Source organism: Nelumbo nucifera, chromosome 1 (assembly GCF_055504915.1).
Source record: "Nelumbo nucifera cultivar China Antique chromosome 1, China Antique-T2T, whole genome shotgun sequence".
NCBI classification, from domain to species: Eukaryota; Viridiplantae; Streptophyta; class Magnoliopsida; order Proteales; family Nelumbonaceae; genus Nelumbo; species Nelumbo nucifera.
Window position 1 is genome coordinate 127,247,243 of NC_142649.1, and position 19,383 is coordinate 127,266,625.

The 19,383-nt window shown below is 40.3% G+C and overlaps 1 protein-coding gene across 2 annotated transcripts in view; it reads right to left on the reverse strand.

Annotated features, from left to right (window-relative positions):
• Positions 1–19,383, reverse strand: part of LOC104613110 (SCY1-like protein 2 A) — a 107,313-nt gene that overhangs the window by 40,507 nt on the left and 47,423 nt on the right. For both annotated transcript variants that reach the window (XM_010280807.3, XM_010280808.3), the window contains exons 4-5: positions 5,271–5,453; positions 2,094–2,220 (exon numbers count right to left, since the gene is read on the reverse strand). In XM_010280807.3, coding sequence (XP_010279109.2) covers positions 2,094–2,220; positions 5,271–5,453 — 310 coding nt within the window. The remainder of the gene's footprint in view (positions 1–2,093; positions 2,221–5,270; positions 5,454–19,383) is intronic.

Consider the following 19,383-nt stretch of genomic DNA (forward strand, 5'->3'; position numbering starts at 1 on the left):
TCAAAATGGGAGTGTTTTGACCAGTTGCTTAAACAGGAATTTGATTGCATTAGCTCATGCTGCTCATCAAAGATTAAAACTGTCATATTTCTCATGTCCACTGCAATCGGCTATCTACACAAGTTCATGCGAGCATGTAATAATTGAATAAGCAACGTCCATAGTTACTGTATTACAGCTTGGTTCAACACATGGAACCCAAACTAGAGCATAGGTTAAACCATTCAATCAGTCAGCTAGTCCCAGAGTAGATCAATCACAAAGGGCCAAAACTGGAAACTTAAACTTGGGATTGACCTGTCCTATCAGGATTCTTCAAAAAAAATCCCTGAGTTAATCAATTATAATCAGTGCTTAGAAAACCAGACCAACCGGCCAGTCGGACCAGTTGAACCATGACCTGGGACCTTGGCCAGTTCGGTCATACCCCAATGACCGCTTTGGTTAAAAAACTGATGAAAATTGGCTGACCGGCTAGTTTAACCAGAAAACCGGTGAACCAGTCCCACTTTCATGAAACTGCCCAGGTCCTTAACTAATAGAAAGTCTAAAATGTGCTCAGCAAGATTTGAACCTAAGACCTCTTATTTTCATATATTGCTTAATTACCATTAGTCCACCTCTTAACTTGTGTTAATTAATGACTATTGTAAATATTACTTTATTATGCATGTATTTAAAGAACATGTAAATTAAGAGACTTGAATCCTAATTATTTGCTTTAAAAATTAAGGAATTTTCCATCAATACACCATATTTAAGCATATTAAAAGTTGTAAAATGTATTATATATAATATTTATATGACCTCTAGTATATATATGTATATGCCACATCATCATGGTTCGACCCCAGTTGAACCTCTGACCCGTGAACTTTTCCCATCTCCAATTCTATGCCCGGTCCAGTTCTCAGAACATTGATTATAATATGATTTGACCCAGGTCCCTCCTAAGTACTTTTTTCTTTCTTGGTGTTTTTATATGTTTTTCAATGTTTTCCCTGTTTGGATGCAAGCAGGCTTCCCTATAAGATTTGGATAGTTTTTCCAGCTCATATTTTCTCTCCTTCCAAGAGAAGAGGCAAATTTTTTTAGAAATACACTAGGGCAATGACTTTTTGGAATCTTTAGAAAGAAAGAAATGTAAGGATTTTTAAAGACAAGATTCAAACAAGAAATCATCAAAAATAAAGTTATTAGAGAGGCACAATAGGTTAAATCCATTAATGCATTTTCATCATTCTCCACTGATGGCATCACAATAGTTGGTGGCAAATCCTCCACTTCCTCACATCATCTAACTGAACCTTGATGGTTATAGTTCAGGAAACCCCTGAAGACACAATAATTGGGAGAGTGTTAAAGAACCATGAAGAAGATATAGTAGAGCCATTTTCAAGACCATATAGTGTTGGTGACTCTACTTGGACTGAATTATTGTCAGTATCACAAGCCCTTAGAGGCTTAGACTAGTTAAATCTCTAGAGATTGGAGACTGGAGAGCTAGTGGTGGAAAGGGTTTCTCATACTATTGTAGATTGGTTATGGAATAACTGTATTAGGTCATGGAAGTATAGGAATATAATGAGAGAGATTGAACAGATGGTTGCAGTTTTAAGTCCAACTTACGGTTGGGTCCCAAGGTCTACCAATAGTATGATAGATGCATTAGTACGAAAGGAGTGAACATAACAATTGTACTGGGGAATGATTCCCCAATCACAGGAGATATAAAAGTATACTTGAGGGGAGACTAGCAGGGGCTAGGCCTTATTTTGGGGTGTTAGGCACAGCATTTCTGTACATAACATTCTTTACTATATAATTTAATAAAATAATCACCGTTACATATCAAAAATAAAAATCTTGATGGACATTCCCCAACTGCCTATGTTGGAAAATATTAAGCATTAACTACAAGAAGCAAGAGCTCAACACTGAATACCTTGCAAAATAATCACCATTAACACAAATGACACCATGGATAAATTTGTTGAGAAAGAATACTGACATTGCAAATGAAAATAAGCAACAACTTAGAAAGATATATGACATCAAAGATATTTCAAAGTTCATCAGCAGCCACTCATTACCTGTGAAATCCAAGGCAGTAGGTCTTGAAGCCTCGTTGACTGAGAGCATCCTTTGCAAGTCAGAAACTAAATCTGGTGGGATAGTTGAAAAAGCCCCGCTTGACAAGTATGTCAAGTTATTCATGTACTGCAGTAACATGCAACAGAAAAGCAGGTTTTACAGCCTAAAAGAAGGAAAAAAATATAGAAATGAGAAAATATAAATGAACTTACACAGGCAGTGCAATTTCATGGGGAAAAAAGGCCAAGGGTGTTTTAATGAATTGTAAAGTTAAAATGTTTGATTTCTTGAGCATGGTTGTTGATGCAAACAAGCTCAATACTTTGGTAATTGAAGGGTCCCTCTAGGGGAGGGGGACGATGAAAGGAAAAAGAAATAACAATAAGAAATCATTAGTACAGTAGCCAAGGATTCTCCAAAAGACATTTCAGTGGCCATAACTTAAAATTGACCATTGCATAGTAATAGAGCTTCACAAGATGTACGCATATATAGCAACTCCCAAAACAACTCATACCAAAAGATCCCAACCCAGCTAACAGGATAAAAAAAAGAAAATAGACCTTACCAGCAACACTCACTCCAGCCCTCTAACAATTTTAGTGTGTTTTTTGCCCCCTACCACCTCTCCCCCTGCCCCTGATGCTTCTGGATGCCCCCCCCCCCCCGGCTTGGACGGATATTTTATGCTCAGAACTTTCGCCACCTCTCTGTCACCTCCTGTTTTCTTCCAGGTTCTTACATATCTCCCTAGCAAAACACCACCCCTTTCCAAAAGGAAAGCCCAATCTCTTTCACTACTTCTACCTCCTTTGATACTATATAATCCAATAGATAAAGCTCTTATGAGTTTTATCCAATTGAACCTCCAAAGACTTCCTGCCCTCCCCCAATGAAGCATCTGATTCATGGGATTCCCCCCTATAGTTTTGTTTTTTTCTAAAGTAAAATTTAGAACTTGTTTAAGAAAAGCTGTACAAGCTGTAAATGACTATGTTCCCAGAAACAGAACCAAAGAAAAGGCATGGAGAAGCAAAACATGGACAAGACCTGCCAACCCAAACTATGAAATCTTACAAGTTCTGCTATACAAAAAAAGCCTCAACGTATTTTAAGAGAATCAGTGATGAAACTTCTATGGCGTAGAATTTACCCATGGGTGGCCACACACAAATGCTCCAGGGATGTACCTTAGAGCTCTTTTCTTGAGGACAGAACACTTTTTGTACCTAATATTATAGTAATCTTTACAGAAAGGTGTGGTTCTGCTCAGTGACTTGCTGAAAGGTCTTGTTTGTATATTTTGTCATTCTACTTAATGCAAAACTTTACACCTTTCACAAAAACTTAAAAAACAAAAAAAAACCTTAAAAGTTGTTCAAATACAACAACAGATAAACAAGCTCAAAAGGTGAAAACATCACCATCAAAACAAGAAAAAAAAAAGCCTTTGGAGAGGTATTTCCCCCCCTTCCCTCTGTCTACCTCTTGTGAACTTAATTTCCCTCTACCACCTTTAACCGGTCTCTCCTCAACCCTAGTAGCTTCCAACTCCATTTTCCTGTGCCTCATGACTCTCACATAACCCAATTCCACCAAGTCAAGACTTAAAAGGCCTCAAACTGGTCTCTTATGCCTGTGCTTGTAAGGTCAAAATTTCTCACCCTAGCTTGTCTTTAGGTAGCTGATAGGTAGTCAAATATCCCATTCTCCTACTTCTTTTATCACATGATAATTCCTTTTCCTGACCACCTAAAACTAAACTAACTTAGTAGGAACATTAAACATAATTCATTTTCCTCTTAGAAGTTTCATTTTATTTTAATATCCTACCTACTAGGAATTGGGATTTGGTGGTGGCCAATAGCTTCGTTGCAAGAGATAAGCCGGTGGTGAAATGGAGACCCCCTAAAGAAGGTGTCATCAAGCTAAATTTTGATGGAAACAGTCTAGGAAATCCAGGGCCATCAAGGATTGGGGGAGTCTTCTGAGATGCACTGGGACAGATTATTGCTTTATTTTGTGGTCCCATTAGAGAGGTGGATTCAGTTAGTGCAGAAGTCCAAGCAGTTCTACAAGCAGAAGAGATTGCTAAGGAGCTGAACGTTGAACATTTATTAACTGAAAGTGACTCCAAATTAGTAATTGGGTGGCTGAAAGATCCAGAGACAGTGACCTGATCGTTTAGGGGAGCATTGAGGACATTTAAATGGCTAACCACAAACATCTCTGTCAGTTATCAATGGGAAAGAAGATCAGCAAATGGGATGGCAGACTGTCTAGCTAAGGGGAGCATAGGAATCAACTCTTTTGAGCTATGTTGTAACATTGAGGGTTTTCTTGAAGCAACATCTCACACCTCTTTGAAGGAAGCATTATCTGTGTTCTTTATTGATCTTTTTTTTTTTTGATAAATGAGAGTAATTTTATTAATTCAAATAACAGAAATACAATCAGCCTAGGAAGAAGCACAAGATGTTACCTCCCCTGAGGACTGAATCATTTACACTAAACATGCCCAAGCCTGAAACACAAATTACAAAGTAGCCCAAAACAGATCTCCCCTTGACACCCCTTGCTTGGCCAGAGAATCAGCCATTGCATTTGCTGATCTGCTGACCACTGAAACCTGACAGTCATATTTCTTGTCATCCATTTAACTTTCTTTAACAGACCCCTGTAGTCCCAACAAGCTGTATCTGGGCTATTCAGCTTCTTTATTGATCTTTATTAATTAATAAAACAATTTTACTTATCAAAAAAAAATCCCACCTACTACAAATTGAAGTGGGATGAATACCCGCTTGGTTAATACATTTCTGTGCATGGGGCTCTCAGTGGAGCAGGAATGTGTGGCTTGTAAAGCTTTTACTTTCTCTTTTCCAGATTCATACATAACAGTGTACACCTTTTACATCTGTCTACACTTTTCTTTTAATAGTATTTTCAACAGTTACTGAAAAAATATTCTCTTAGCTTCTCAACTATATTTGTTTTCAGTGTGTGTGTGTGTAGTTTGGAAAGGGGGGAGGTGGGGAGGAGAAACATTAATCAAACTGATAATACTTGAGGCTTAAGTCTTCCAGGCTGCTGCCCTAGCTAGAAAATGGAAGCAAGATACAACTACACCCATGTCACTCTTAACAAATAATTGTAAATTCACATCACAGCATTACCATCTTCACATTGTTGAGACAATCCAGGAGAGGCTTCCGAGCTACCAAGTGGTAGATAAGGCATCCAAAACTGAATATATCAGATGAATATCCTGCTGAAAATGTTTTACTTCGAACAAGTTCAGGAGCAGTGTAATCAAGAGATGGTTGCAGGGGCAATATAGAATCTTCAACATCATATTCCTGCCAAATTCAAATGCAATCAGGATATAGGTAGCCAAATATGATCCATTGAATATTATGTGCACCTATAAAATACTAAACTAGCATAATGAAATCACAAATTCACAAAACTATCACATGCATTGTGAACAGATGGACTGTACATGACATGTATATTATAGGACCTACTGTATTATGATAGTCTGGATGATAATAGTATATAGCTTTGTTTTATTTCTCTCCTTGAGAAGCATTCTACTAATTGTACATATATTACGTCTCTTAATAAAATATGACTCTATGGGGTAGGGGTCGACTGGTTTTGCTTGACACCCCTTCACTTCTCTCTTTCAGCCGTGGATTACAGATGCTTAGAGAAGTATATCAATTTATTAGTCGTTCTTTTTGAAGACATGGTGCTACAGTTGGGATGTTAGGAATACTTGACACTTTTCTCTCATCTCTTTGGTTAATTGGAGGCATTGTAGAGGGAAATATCATTAGTAAGTTGAATATTTTTTCCCTTTATTTTCTGTTGTTTCTTGGTTCCTTTCAAGGACTTCTTTGAACAGGTCCTTTTCTGAAAACCAATTTATCTGAAATCTGTAGGAAAGTGTGGGCCCCACATTAGTGTACTCATGTGACAGCCTGAGTTGTACTTAGATTTAATTAAGTCATTGATTAGGATCAGCTTTCCTAGTAGGATTAGTTTTAATCCTATTCTATCTTATCTAGGATTAGTTTTTAATTATCTTATCTTGCCATGTAAGCGTTAAAGTTCTTTTACAATTAGGAAATTATGTATATAAATTCAAAGGGTGGGGCGGCTGTTTTAACACAACCAACCACTCTCTTCTCCTAAAACCCTTCCACGAGTTCCTCTTCTCCATCTCTCCTCTTCTCTTCTTTTATTTACTGTTCAAATCTGTAGTCTTGTACGACTACTAAATCCATACAGACCATTGATCTTGTTGGGCACTTGGAACTTGCATTGGGGCTTAAGATTTTGGGTTTCACAAATGAGGGTCATAACCCCATATTACCTGATTTGCAACTCTACTGTTCACTGCAGGAGTGCTGGACACTACTCTAGTTTTTTTTTTATGAATAATAAAGCAATTCACTAAAAATTTTTTTAATGATGGGTTTACAACTGATACAGAATTTAGTTTTCCCAAGAGGCGCGAGATGCAGCCTCAAAAAACAATATAAATTACAGTGTAGCCCAGAATAATTGACCCCACCCCTTGTTTAGCCCAGGACATGCTCTAGTTGACAATTCTTTTTTTTTTTTTTTTGAAATAAGGTAAATTTATTCATGATGAAGAAATCATACAAGAAAGGGGAGGATCAAAAAATCCCCAAAGGGACTGATCAAAGCTCCCACAGATTGACAGAATTAAGCATCACAAACATGTTCTGATTACAAAACACAGGGATAACAGAAAGCCAAGATGCAAGTTTGGCTACAATACACTGGATCATCAGCACTTCCTGCTCCTTCCACTCATTTCTGAATATTCTGTCATTTCTCTCAGACCATATAGAGCTGATCAATGCAGATGGGATGGCATTCCAAATGTATTTGCCTTTCTTTGATAAGCCTGGAAGGTACCAGCATTGTAGCAGACTCTTCAATGTACCTGGCATTACCCAACTAATACCAACAGTATTGAAGAAATGAGACCAAATTCTCCAAACAATTGTGCAATGCACACAGAGATGCTCAATGGGTTCTTCTTCAAGGCCACAGATTCCACAACAAAGATCAGTTAAACTCAAACCTCTTTTTGCTAGATTGCTTTTTGTTAGGCATTTCCTTAATACAGAAGCCCATAGCAAGAAATTGATTTTGGATGGAACTTGGGAATCCAGATTTGTTTATGAGGGAAATCAGTAGTTCATTTTTTTTTTTTTTGATCAATAACACACTTCATTAAATTCATTAATACTTTCAATCATAATTACAAAGAGGAAGACAAACTTTCATATCTTCCAGCTATAACTTGAGCCCCAAAAGAAGGAAAAAGAAAAAGAGAAGAAGGAGAAACAGAAAAAATAATTACAACTGTGCCCAGAACATTGACTCCCTCTCCACCCCTTGTTTAGCTAACCCATCAGCAAAACAATTAGCTGATCTTTTTACCCAGCTGATTTTAACCTCCATTTCTCGAGCCAGCCATCTAAATTTCCTCCTCATATTGCTGTAATTCCATAAGCCACTGTAGTCTTTATTCATCCATCCAACCACCACCTCTGAGTCCCCTTCAATTACAAGCTTTCTGATATTCATCTCCCTGGCTTTCTGGATTCCTTCCATAACCGCATGGATCTCGGCTCTGAGAGAGTCACCCACTCCAATTGGGCCTGAGAACATGGCAGAAACAACCCCATTCTCATCTCTGAAAACACCCCCAACCCCAGATTGTCCAGGATTCCCTCTGCAGCTCCCATCAAAAGTTCAGTTTTATGAAACCCACGGGGGGGTCCAAGACACATTCATCATTGTTTTGGTCTGGGTACTGCTAGCAATCTCACCCCAATTCTTCAACATGTCATCCACTGTATAATCTGTGAATAGCTCTAGTGATTTCATCCACTGTACCACCCTTATAAGGATCAAAGCCCTCAATTCATCAGTACTTCTCTCTACTTCCAAGAAAATCCTGGCATTTATTTCTTCCCATAAGGACCAGCAAACCGCAGTCCTCAGTCCTCTCCACATAATCCTGCCCCTTTTCATGTGCCACCTGAAAAAAGGAGAAAACAGATATTGCAAATTTGCTGGAGGGTTCCAACTACACCCAAATAGGGAAAGAGCCAACTCCCAAATAGACTTTGCATATTGGCAAGACACCAGTAGGTGAAAACCCATCTCCCCATCAGCTTTACAAAGAACAAACCAATGAGGGGACAAACAAGTATTGGGTCTCTTCTTTTGGAGCAGATCACGGGTGTTGAATCTTTCCAGAAAGGCTTCCCAGCAAAAACTACCAACCCTAGAAGGGATTGGTCTGCACCAAACCTCATGAATAGGAAAAGAGAGAGCTATAGGACTGGTGGACTGGCTTAAAACTTTGAAGATAGAGGCACAAGAGAAAGAACCAATGGGAGTAGGAGTCCAAATTCTAGAGTCCACCTTAGCAGGGTCTAAGAAAATATTGTCAAGAAACTGAAGAAGACTTGAGGTGTTGTCAAGGTCTGAGTCTCTCACAGCCCTTCTCAAGCCCAAATTCCACCCAAACCCAGAAGTGGGAGAGAGTGTTATGAAGGAGGAAACTGGCTCATTTTTAAGGTTAGAGAGTGCATACAAAGAAGGAAACTGGTCCTTTAGAGGGGCATCCCCCACCCAAGTTTTTTCCCAGAATTTTATAGCATTACCTGAATTCAAGTCATACCTGATAAGAGGGGAAAAAACTAGTAACAACTCATGAATGGCTTTCCAAGGTGACGCACATGTAGTCTTGGCTTGGATTCCAGCATCCCATCCATTTAGCTCCAACCCATGTATGCTAACCACTATCTTGGCCCATAACTTCTCCTTCTCTAGTGGGAATCTCCACAACCATTTCCCCAGAAGGGCCAGATTCCTTTTTCTGATGTTCCCGAGCCCCAAACCACCACTACTTTTACTCCTGGTCTCCACCTTCCAACCTACTCTATGATCCCTTTTCTCCTCTCCTGGCTCCCAAAGGAAGTCTCTCATCATCTTTTCCAATCTATTGGAAACCTTTACCGGGATCTTTAACACTAATAGGAAATAAATAGGTAAATTTGCTAAAGTAGCCTTAATCAGTGTTATCCTCCCACCCATAGAAAGGTAATTCCTTTTCCAAGAGACAAGTTTCTTTTAAAATCTTTTCACCACCGGATTCCGGATTCCAGAAACTCTCTCTCTCTCTCTTCAGGTTATCGCCCAATGGCAACCCCAAATAATTCAAAGGCCACTCTGAGACTTCGCACCCTAGCACTTCTGCAGTCTCCCTGATCTCACCTTCCTCCATATTCACACCCACTACACAACATTTATCAAAGTTCACCTTCAAGTTTGACATTTGTTCAAAGAGTGGTATCACCAATTTCAAGTTCCTTACATACCTCATATTTCCCCCTTCACAAAACAAAATTGTGTCATCTGTAAACTATAGATGGGTGAGGGGGTATCCTCCCTTCCAACTCTCCAGCCTCTAATAAGACCCCTAGAATCTGCTCTGTAAATTAATTTCCCCGGAACATCAGCAATCAGTGTGAACAAGAAGGGAGACAAGGGGTCTCCTTTACACCCCTAATGGTTGGGAAGAAGTCAACCACTGTCCCATTCATAAGTACAGAGTAATGACAATTATGAACACACCCCATAATCCATTTGCACCATCTAGCCCCAAATCCAAATTTGGTCATAACTTTCTTTAAAAATTCCCATTCCACTAAGTCATAGGCCTTTTCTAGATCCAAGTTACAAACCACTCCCTTCTTTCTATCCTTCCTGAACTTCTCCACACTCTCATTAGCAATTAGAATTTGATCTGTTATTTGTCTTCCTCTCACAAAAGCTCCTTGATTTGGTGAGATAATAGCTGGCAACACTTCCTTCAACCTCAGACACAACACCTTTGCAAGGATCTTATACAAGCTATTTACCAAGCTGATTGGCCTAAAATCCTTTGGATGCAATGCATCTTTCTTTTTTGAGACCAAGGTAAGAAAGGTGGAATTCACACCCGGGTTAACCACTCCTCTCCTATGAAATTCCTCAAAAACCAACAAAAAGTCATCTTTCACCGTATCCCAACAATCTTGGTAAAAAGCCATTGTGAAGCCATCTAGTCCTGGAGCTTTTGTTCTATCCATAGAGAAAACAACCTCCTTAATCTCTTCCAAATCAAACCTTCTCTCCAACCTTCTCCTATTATCATTCCCTACATCTGGCCAATCCAATCCTTCTAACCACACCCCCCTACTTACAGGCCTTCTTAGAATTGATTTGAAGTGTCCCACAAAGGCTCCTGCAATCTCATCTTGTTGTGTTAACTCAACTCCATCTATCTCCAGTTTGGAGACAAAATTTCTCCTTCTCCCATTTGCCAAAAAATGAAAGAAACAGGTATTTCTATCTCCCTCTTGTAGCCATTTACATCTAGATTTTTGCCTCTAGCTAATTTCCTCTTTATGTAGGCAGTCCTCAAGCTGACTTCTCAAACCTCTTCTTTGTTCCTTGTCTACCTCTCCAACGTCTCCCCTTTCTTCTTTCAAGTCAAGGCTCTCAATCTTGTCCATTAAAGTTCTCTTCCTTTCTTCAAACCTTCCAAACTCCAATTGATTCCACTCCTTGATCTTTGCTTTCAAGAATTGTAGCTTCCTATGGAACCCCATTCCTTCACACTCCACCACTAGGTTGCACTCATACCACCACTCCCTTACTCTTTTAGTGAATCCAGGATGGAGCAACCACATATTCTCAAACCTAAAGGGGGCAGGTCCACCTTTCCTCCTTTCCTCCTTGCAAATCACTATAGGCCAATGGTCAGAGATCAATCTTGGAAGAGCCCTAGAGTCTAGATTTCCCTAGTGTTCTTCCCAATCCAAAGAGAACATAAATCTATCCAACTTGGAGCAAGTGGGCCTCAACTGTAGATTTGACCAAGTGAATGTCTTATGGGCTAATGGTATCTCTGAGTTCAAAGGCATCCACAAACCTATTAAACTTCCTCATACTAGTTGTCACCCTCTGATTAGTATTATTAGTTTCCTCCATGAATCTAACCACATTAAAGTCCCCACCCACACACCAAGGCCCATCCCAAAGTCCTCTAGTATCATCCAATTCCTCCCACAATTCATTTCGTTCTCTGTAATCATTTGGCCCATAAACATTTGTGAGCACCCACACAAAATCATCCTCTTATTGCTTGAACTTCACTAAGATTGAGTATTTTCCAATCAGTTCCTCCTGACCTTCCACCACATCCTTCTTCCACATTGTCACTATCCCCCCTGAAGCACCCAAAAGGGAGCAGCCACCCAACTAATCCCCCTGGCTTTCCAAATGTTTCTTGATCGTCTATTATTAAACTCCATTCTCTTGGGTTCCTACACTAATACAATGTCTAGGTCATACCTCTTTATTACCTCTCTAATCGTCGCTCTTTTCCTCAAACTTCCAATACCCCTCACATTCCAACTAAGAATCTTCATAAACACTTCTTCTTTAAGTCCCTTCTACAAAAACCACTACTTCCCCCATTTCCTTCTATCTCCTTTTACTCCAAACTTCTTGTCACCTTCAACATCTCCTTTCAACCTCTCAACTTCACTCAATTTTCTTTTCTTTATTTTAATTTCCTTCTTCTCATTCTGTAGGCCACCTTTCAAAACATTCAAGTCTTCCATTCTGCATCCCAACTTCCCCACGAATTCTGCTATCAGGTCCTCCCTATCGGATTCCTCCACCCATGTCCTCTCTAGATATTCCCCTCCTCTCCTTCTCCCCTTCCACCTGATCCCTCCCCTCTTCTCTCCTCTATATTCTTCGTCCGCATCATATTTTGTTCAACTTTCCTAAAGATTTTTTCAATAATTCCCCAAACTTTCTCATTCCTATGCCTTCCTTCCAACATCTCCCCACAGTCCACCACTCTCCTTTTTTTTCTGATAAATAACATCAATTCCATTAAAATAATGAATAGATACAAGAAGATCCCCTTAGAGGCGCGAGGAGCAGCCTCACCAAACAGCAAATACACAAACTACAACAGAGAAAACATGAATGTTGAAATTAAAACAATAGTTACAATTGTGCCCAGAACAATGTTTCCCTATTTATCCCTTGTTTTGCCAAGACATCAGCAAAAGCATTAGCTGATTTCCCAACCCATTGTACCGTTACAGACATATTTCTTGTCAGCCATTTGAATTTCTTTAACTCATTTTTGTAGCCCCAAGTGACATCCTCCGGATTATTTGACCAGTCCACCACTGTCTTAGAGTCTCCTTCAATCAGAAGCTGCTCCATGCCCACTTCTTTTGCAAGAAGTATTCCTTGTATTGCAGCTAGCAGTTCTACCCGGATAGAGTTCCCAACTCCTAAAGGGCCAGAGTCGATTAAGACAACCTCTCCAGCCTCATTCCTCAATACACCTCCCATTCCAGAGGGACCCGGGTTACCCTAGCTACTCCCATCAAAATTCAGCTTCAAAGAACCAAGAGAAGGGGGGGCCCAGCTAGTCACTGCCCTTCCCTTGTAGGAGGAACAGCTTGCTACCAACTTCCAATCCTTCCAACAATCAGTAAAAGTAAAATGGTTAAATAAATTTAGAGTCATTAACCAATGTAAAGACCTGGACAAAATGCAGTCCTTTAAGGTTTGACTGCTTCTTCCTTTTTCTTGGAAGATTCTAGCATTCCTTTCTTCCCATATTGTCCATAACAATGCTGCTCGTGAGCATCTCCACATTTTCCTTCCTCTTTTATGGGGCCAAGAGAAGAAAGAAGGGTTAAAGATTTTGCTTACTTCTGCTGGCATATCCCAACTAGACCCAAACAAAGATAGAAGCCAAGCCCAGAGCTCTGCAGTGACACTACAAGATAAAAATAGATGATTACAATCCTCACCATGAGATCTAGAAAGAATGCACCAGTTTGGTGAAATACAAAGGACGGGTCTTCTCTTTTGTAGGTTGTCCATCGTGTTTACTTTACCATGCCACACTTCCCAACACAAAGCAATAACCTTGGGGGGGACCGACCTACACCAGACTTCTTTGAAAGGGAAACTCTGATGAGAGGGAGATTGGCAGAGGAACATGAAAAAGGAACCACAAGAAAAAGACCCTTTGGGGTGAATGGCCCAAAACCTTTTATCAGGTTTCGAGGGATCCAACCAAACCTTATCAAGGAGACATAGAAGAGTAGACAAACACTCAATTTCCTCATCCCTTAATCCTCTACGGAAACCAAAATCCCAAGACAAAGTTGGTAAGGATAAATTTGACGGAAGGAATTTGGAGATCACCTCATTTTTATACAAGGAAACAGAGTACAATGAAGGAAAAAGGTCTTTCAAAGGGAGATCTCCAACCCAAATGTCCTCCCAAAACCGAATAGAATTACCTGAACAAGCATCATACCTGACATAGCTAAGGAACTGCGGAAGAACTTTGTGAATTGCTTTCCAAGGTGTGGCTAGGTTAGCCCTCCTTGATGCACCAGCATCCCAACCACTCTCTGAACATCCATGAATACTCTTCACTACTTCGTGCTAGAGTCAATCCCGCTCCAAAGGCCATCTCCACAACCACTTCCCTAATAGAGCTGGGTTCTTTTTAAGCACATTCCCGAGCCCTAATCCTCCCTCCTCCTTGCTTCTATCCACAACCCCCCACTTAATTAAATGGTCTTTTTTACTTTCTCCCGGTTCCCACAGAAAATCTCTCATCAATTTTTCCAACTTCTTTGCTTCCCTAAACGATATCCTAAAGACAAAGAGATAATAGGTAGGTAGATTCATGAGGGTAGCTTTTATCAAAGTGATCCTCCCACCCAAAGAGATAATTTTTCTTCCAAACAGCTAATCACTTTTCTAACTTCTCCAAGACTGGGGTCCAAAACCTACTCTCCCTAGAGTTTGCTCCCAACAGAAGCCCAAAGTAAGACAAAGGCTAGGAGGAAATGGAGCACTCAAGACAGCCTACAATCGCCTCAACCTCATCAAAAAATAAATTTACTCCGGCTATGCAGCTTTTTCCTATATTGATTTTGAATATAGAGACTCCTTCAAAAACTGTAATCAATTCTTTCAAATTTTCCACCTCACCGAAACCTCCCTCACAGAAGATCATCAAGTCATTTGCAAACTGAAGGTGAGTGACTGGAATTCGGTTTGTGCATACTCTCCAACCCCTTATCACATTTTCCCTATCAGCCCTAGTGATAATTCGACTAAGCATATCAGCTACCAAGGTAAAGAGGAAGGGTGAAAGTGGGTCCCCGTGTCTGATTCCCCTACTAACTGGAAAAAAATCCCTCACCACCCGATCTACTAGGATGGAATAGTGACAAGAGCTAACACAACCAGTCATCCAACTACACCATCTTTCCCCAAACCCACACTTCCTCAAAATCTCTAGTAGGAACTGCCAGTCCACCAAATCATAGGCTTTCTCCAAATCAAGCTTACAAACAAAGCCTCTCTACTTGGACCTCTTCATCTCTTCCACACACATTCATTGGCAATCAGAATCTGATCAATTATCTAATGCCCTTGGATGAAAGCCCCTTGAGCCTGACTAATAATGGAGGGGAGGATTTCTTTAATCCTTAAAGACAAGACCTTGGCCAGGATTTTATAAATACTAGTAACCAAACTAATTGGCCTAAAATCTTTAGGATGGAGAGCATCATCTTTCTTTGGAACTAGGGCCAAGAATGTGGAATTAATGCCTCGACTGACTATATGCTTCTCTGCGAACTCATTAAAAACCTAACAAAGATCATCTTTTATCACCTCCCAACAATCCTGGTAAAAAGCCATTGTAAAACCATCTGGTCCTGGAGCTTTGGACCTGTCCATCAAAAACACCGCCTTCCTAATCTCTTCTTCCTCAAAGTTTCTTTCCAACCACCTAACCTAATCTTCCTCCAACCTTGACCAATCAATCCCTTCGATTTCCCTCCTCTCTTCCAAGGGTCTTCTGTAAATCGATTTGAAATGTTCCACAAACTTCCTAGCAATATAATCCTGGTTAGTGAATTCCTCCCCCCCTACCTCTAACTTAGACACAAAATTTTTTCTCCTCCTCCCATTTGCTACATCATGAAAAAACTTGGTATTCCCATCACCTTCATTAATCCATCTATGCCTCGATTTCTGCCTCCAACTTATTTCTTCCCTCAATAGGACCTCTTCTAGGTCCTTCTTCAACTGTCCCCTCAAAACTCTCTCCCCCTCCTCCATTCTAGATTGAGCCTCTCTTTCATCCAACTCTTCTATCCTAGAGATTAGATTCACTTTTTGCTCCTCAAGTCTTCCAAAATGTTCCTTATTCCAAACTTTTATTTTGGCTCTTATCCTCTGTAGTTTCTTGTAAAATCTTACCCCTTTCCATTTTGTCCCCCTCAATTCCTCATTCCAACAAAATTTTACTTTATTCACAAAATATGGGTGGGTTAGCCACATGTTTTCAAACCTAAAGGGTCTCGGTCCACTGATAAAATCTTCCACACCTATTCTTATAGGACAATGATCCAAGGTAACCCTAGGCAAAGCTCTAGACACCAAGTTTCCCCAATAGTTCTCCACTCTCCTTTCCATACTCATTAAATACCCACCCCCTTGGTTGGCAGCATATGCAAGGGCTGTTGAGCTTGGAACGGAATCTGGAGCATAGGACACATAGAACACATTAGTAGCACAAACTGAATTCACTTGGTTACCTAGGTTTGAATGGAAGGATGAGTGGGGGCACGGAATGTTGTTCCCATCCTCCCTTTCTTGTTCAGAAGGTTGGTCAATGTCTGTCTCCCTGAGTTGGTTGGTAAGCCTTTCTGTCCTTTGGGCAATTTCGCAATCTGTCCTCTCTACCTAATGTTTATCCCTTATTGGTGTGTTCCCGCTCTGCCTCAGTTTCTCCAAGTTTACCCCTTCTTTTGCACCTTGCACAATCGGAAGTCTTGGGAGCGCAACATTCTGACTAATGTCTTCAGCCTCATTTACATCATAAGACCCAACTCTTCCTCCATCAACTATAAGATTTCTCTGGCCGTCTGAGTTCAATCTCCATTTCTACTCTATGTCCTCCTGGAATAGGCTTGTAATGTTCAGCATGCCCAAGTCACCTATGCCGTACTCACCATCATCATTCACGCTTCCAACGCTGGTACCCTCATCCAAACTGTCCTCCGGCTCTTCGTTGTTTACTCCACAGTGCACCCAACCTTCATCCAATTCCTCCCTTTCATCAGTTCTCTCTCTTGCAAACCTGGGATTCGGTTTCTCTGAGGAACGACGCAAAGAACAAGGGTCTTCATAGTTTCGGCGGGGCACCCATTGTAGATCACTATTGTTCTCACTCCGCCACTGCAGCTTTCTCCTTTCTGAAATCGCCGCATTGGAAGAAGATAGACCAAAAGGTCTATCTACAATCGGCACACTTACCAGCCCCTTAGCCCTTCTAACACTCATTTTATCAACCAAAGATCTAACCGTGAACTTTCCATCAGCAGACCAAATCCAGATCCATTTGTCAGCTGAAAGGGGGTGGAAAGGAAATGTATTCAGGCAGTTCAGCAGATTTACAACCTCCTCAACTTCCCAATCAAGGAAATCCCTTCTGAATTTAGGCTTCCATACCACTTTCCCCTGGATTATTTCAAAAGAATCAGCCACCCTTGCCTCTTTATCCACAGCCACAGAGAAAAGCCAAGGAAATTTCACTTCCAAAGATGTCTCATCAAGCCATCTGTCCTTCCAAAAACAAATTCTCTCCCCAACACCTACTTTGAAGCACACTCCTTTTAGGACATGAGGAAGAGTCCTCATTATAGCTTTCCACAAGGAACATCCATAGGAAGGTAACTTGTTATCAGTTATCCATCCCCCGGCTGCAGGCCATATTTAGATGCAATGAGATTTCTCCACCAAGCATTTTCTTCTACTCCAAATCTCCAGATCCACATTCCCAATAAGGCAGTGTTGAAACTTTTATTCTTCTCAAACCTAAACCACCTGAGTACCTTGGACTGCAAATCTGCTCCCAAGCAATCACATGGATCTTCTTTTCATCTTCCCACCCTCTCCACAAGAAGTCCCTTTGCAGCCTTTCTATTCTCTTAGCTTTTGAGCTAGGGATGGGGAAGAGAGATAGATAGTAAGTAGGCAGATTTGCCAGAGTAATTTTGATCAATGTTACCCTTCCACATTTTGATAAATACTTTGCTTTCCACGAGGCAAGTTTCTTCTCTAGTCTTTCCAATACTGGTTCCCAAATTGTTGAAGAAAAACACTTTGCACCCAATGGAAGGCCAATATAGGTGGTTGGGAGCTTATCCATTTCACAACCCAACACTCCCGCCCACATGGCAAGATCCACCACATTGCCCACCAGAATCAGGGATGATTTTCCAAGATTCAGTTTTAGACCTGTTAACACTTCAAACCAAGCAAAGATTCCCACAAGAGTTTCTAATAGAGGAAAAGAGGCATCTATGAAGCACAATGTATCATCCACAAAATGAAGATGCTGAAGATGCTGAACTGAAAAAGCTTATCACTTTGTCCTTTAGTGAATAAGATTTAAGGAGATTGTGAGTTCCTTCAAAACTTAAACTGAAGTTGTAGACCACTATATCCTTGAAAATTTTATTATATAATTATTTTAACAACTAAAAGACAAAGCAACAAATCTTTCAGTTCAGCAATTTCAGTCATTACCAAACAGCCCCTGAGATAACTCTCCTAAAATACCAGGACACCACGTTTTTTTGAAAATTCCTGTCGAGGTCCAGATGACTTCTGAGAACAGAGCCAATATATCCATGAGCTTGATGGCTCTAACTTGGCTATTTGGAAGTTCCAATTTAAATATTTTGTGAAAGGAAACAGTCTTTGGCACCATGTGGATGGCACAGAAACACAACATGATGTTGTATATGTCAAAGAATATAAACAATGGAAGATTGACAATAGCAAATAATTTCATGGATTTTAGGATCAATAAAGATGTGTCTAAACGTATACCTACTTTTTGTTGGGAAGTATTTCATGGTTGTATTAATACCTTTGATGTACTTCAAAGGAAAAGATCAAATTGGTGCTTGTCCCCCAATTAGTGTGTCCCGTGTAAGTTGAGTGATTAGACTGCTTTCACTCTAATATCTTGCCCTTTTGTCAGTTTTATTTGGAATTGGTTTACTTCCCTTTTTGAGTGCAGGTGCTCTTCTCCTAACAGATTGGAAGATTTATTCAGCCCTAATGGTATTAGTGGCATGAAAAGGAGGGGTAGGATTCTATGGAGGTGTACTAGAGCAACACTACTTTGGACTGTTTGGGAAGAAAGAAATGCAAGAATTTTTTAAGGAAAAGAAAAATGCAAGGAAGCATTAGTCAAAACAATAACCTTTTTTTTTATCAATAACACTTTCATTAAATCATCAATAGAAGATTTACAAGAGGAAGACAAACACACTTATCTTCCAAGAGCAACAGAGGACCTCAAGAAAAGGAAAAAGAAAAGGAAAAAACACTAAAGTTACAGCTTAGCCCAAAACAGTGAAACCCTTTCTGCCCCTTGTTTAGCTAAACCATCAGCTAGGGAATTAGCCGATCTTTTAACCCAACATATCTTAACTTCCATCTCCCGCACCAGCCACTTAAATTTCCTCCTCTCATTGTTGTACTTCCATAAGCCATTGTTATCTTTATTCAGCCACCTCTGAATCCCCTTCAATTATGAGTTTCCTGATGTTCAACTCCTTAGCTTTCTGGACTCCTTCCATAACTGCAAAGATCTCAGCTCTAAGGGAGCCACCCACTCCAATTGGGCCTAGGAACATGGCAGAAATGACCCCATTCTCGTCCCTAAAAACACCCCCAATCCCGGATTTCCCCTACTACACCCATCAAAGTTTAATTTCAAGAATTCAACAGGTGGAGGGGTCCAAGACACTCTCATTACTGACTTGGTCTGTGTGCAATTTGCAATTTCACCCCACTTCCTCAACATTTCATCCACAATGTAATCTGTGAATAGCTCCAAAGATTTCAGCCACTGTACAGCCCTAATATGTATGATAGCCCTCAGATCTGCCACTCCTCTCTTAGCTTCTGAGAATATCCTGGAATTTCTTTCTTCCCAAAGTGTCCAACATACTGCAGCCCTTAGTCCTCTCCACATAGTCCTTTCCCTTTTTATCCGCCACCTAAAAAAAGAAGGGGAAAAAAGGCCCTACAAGTCTG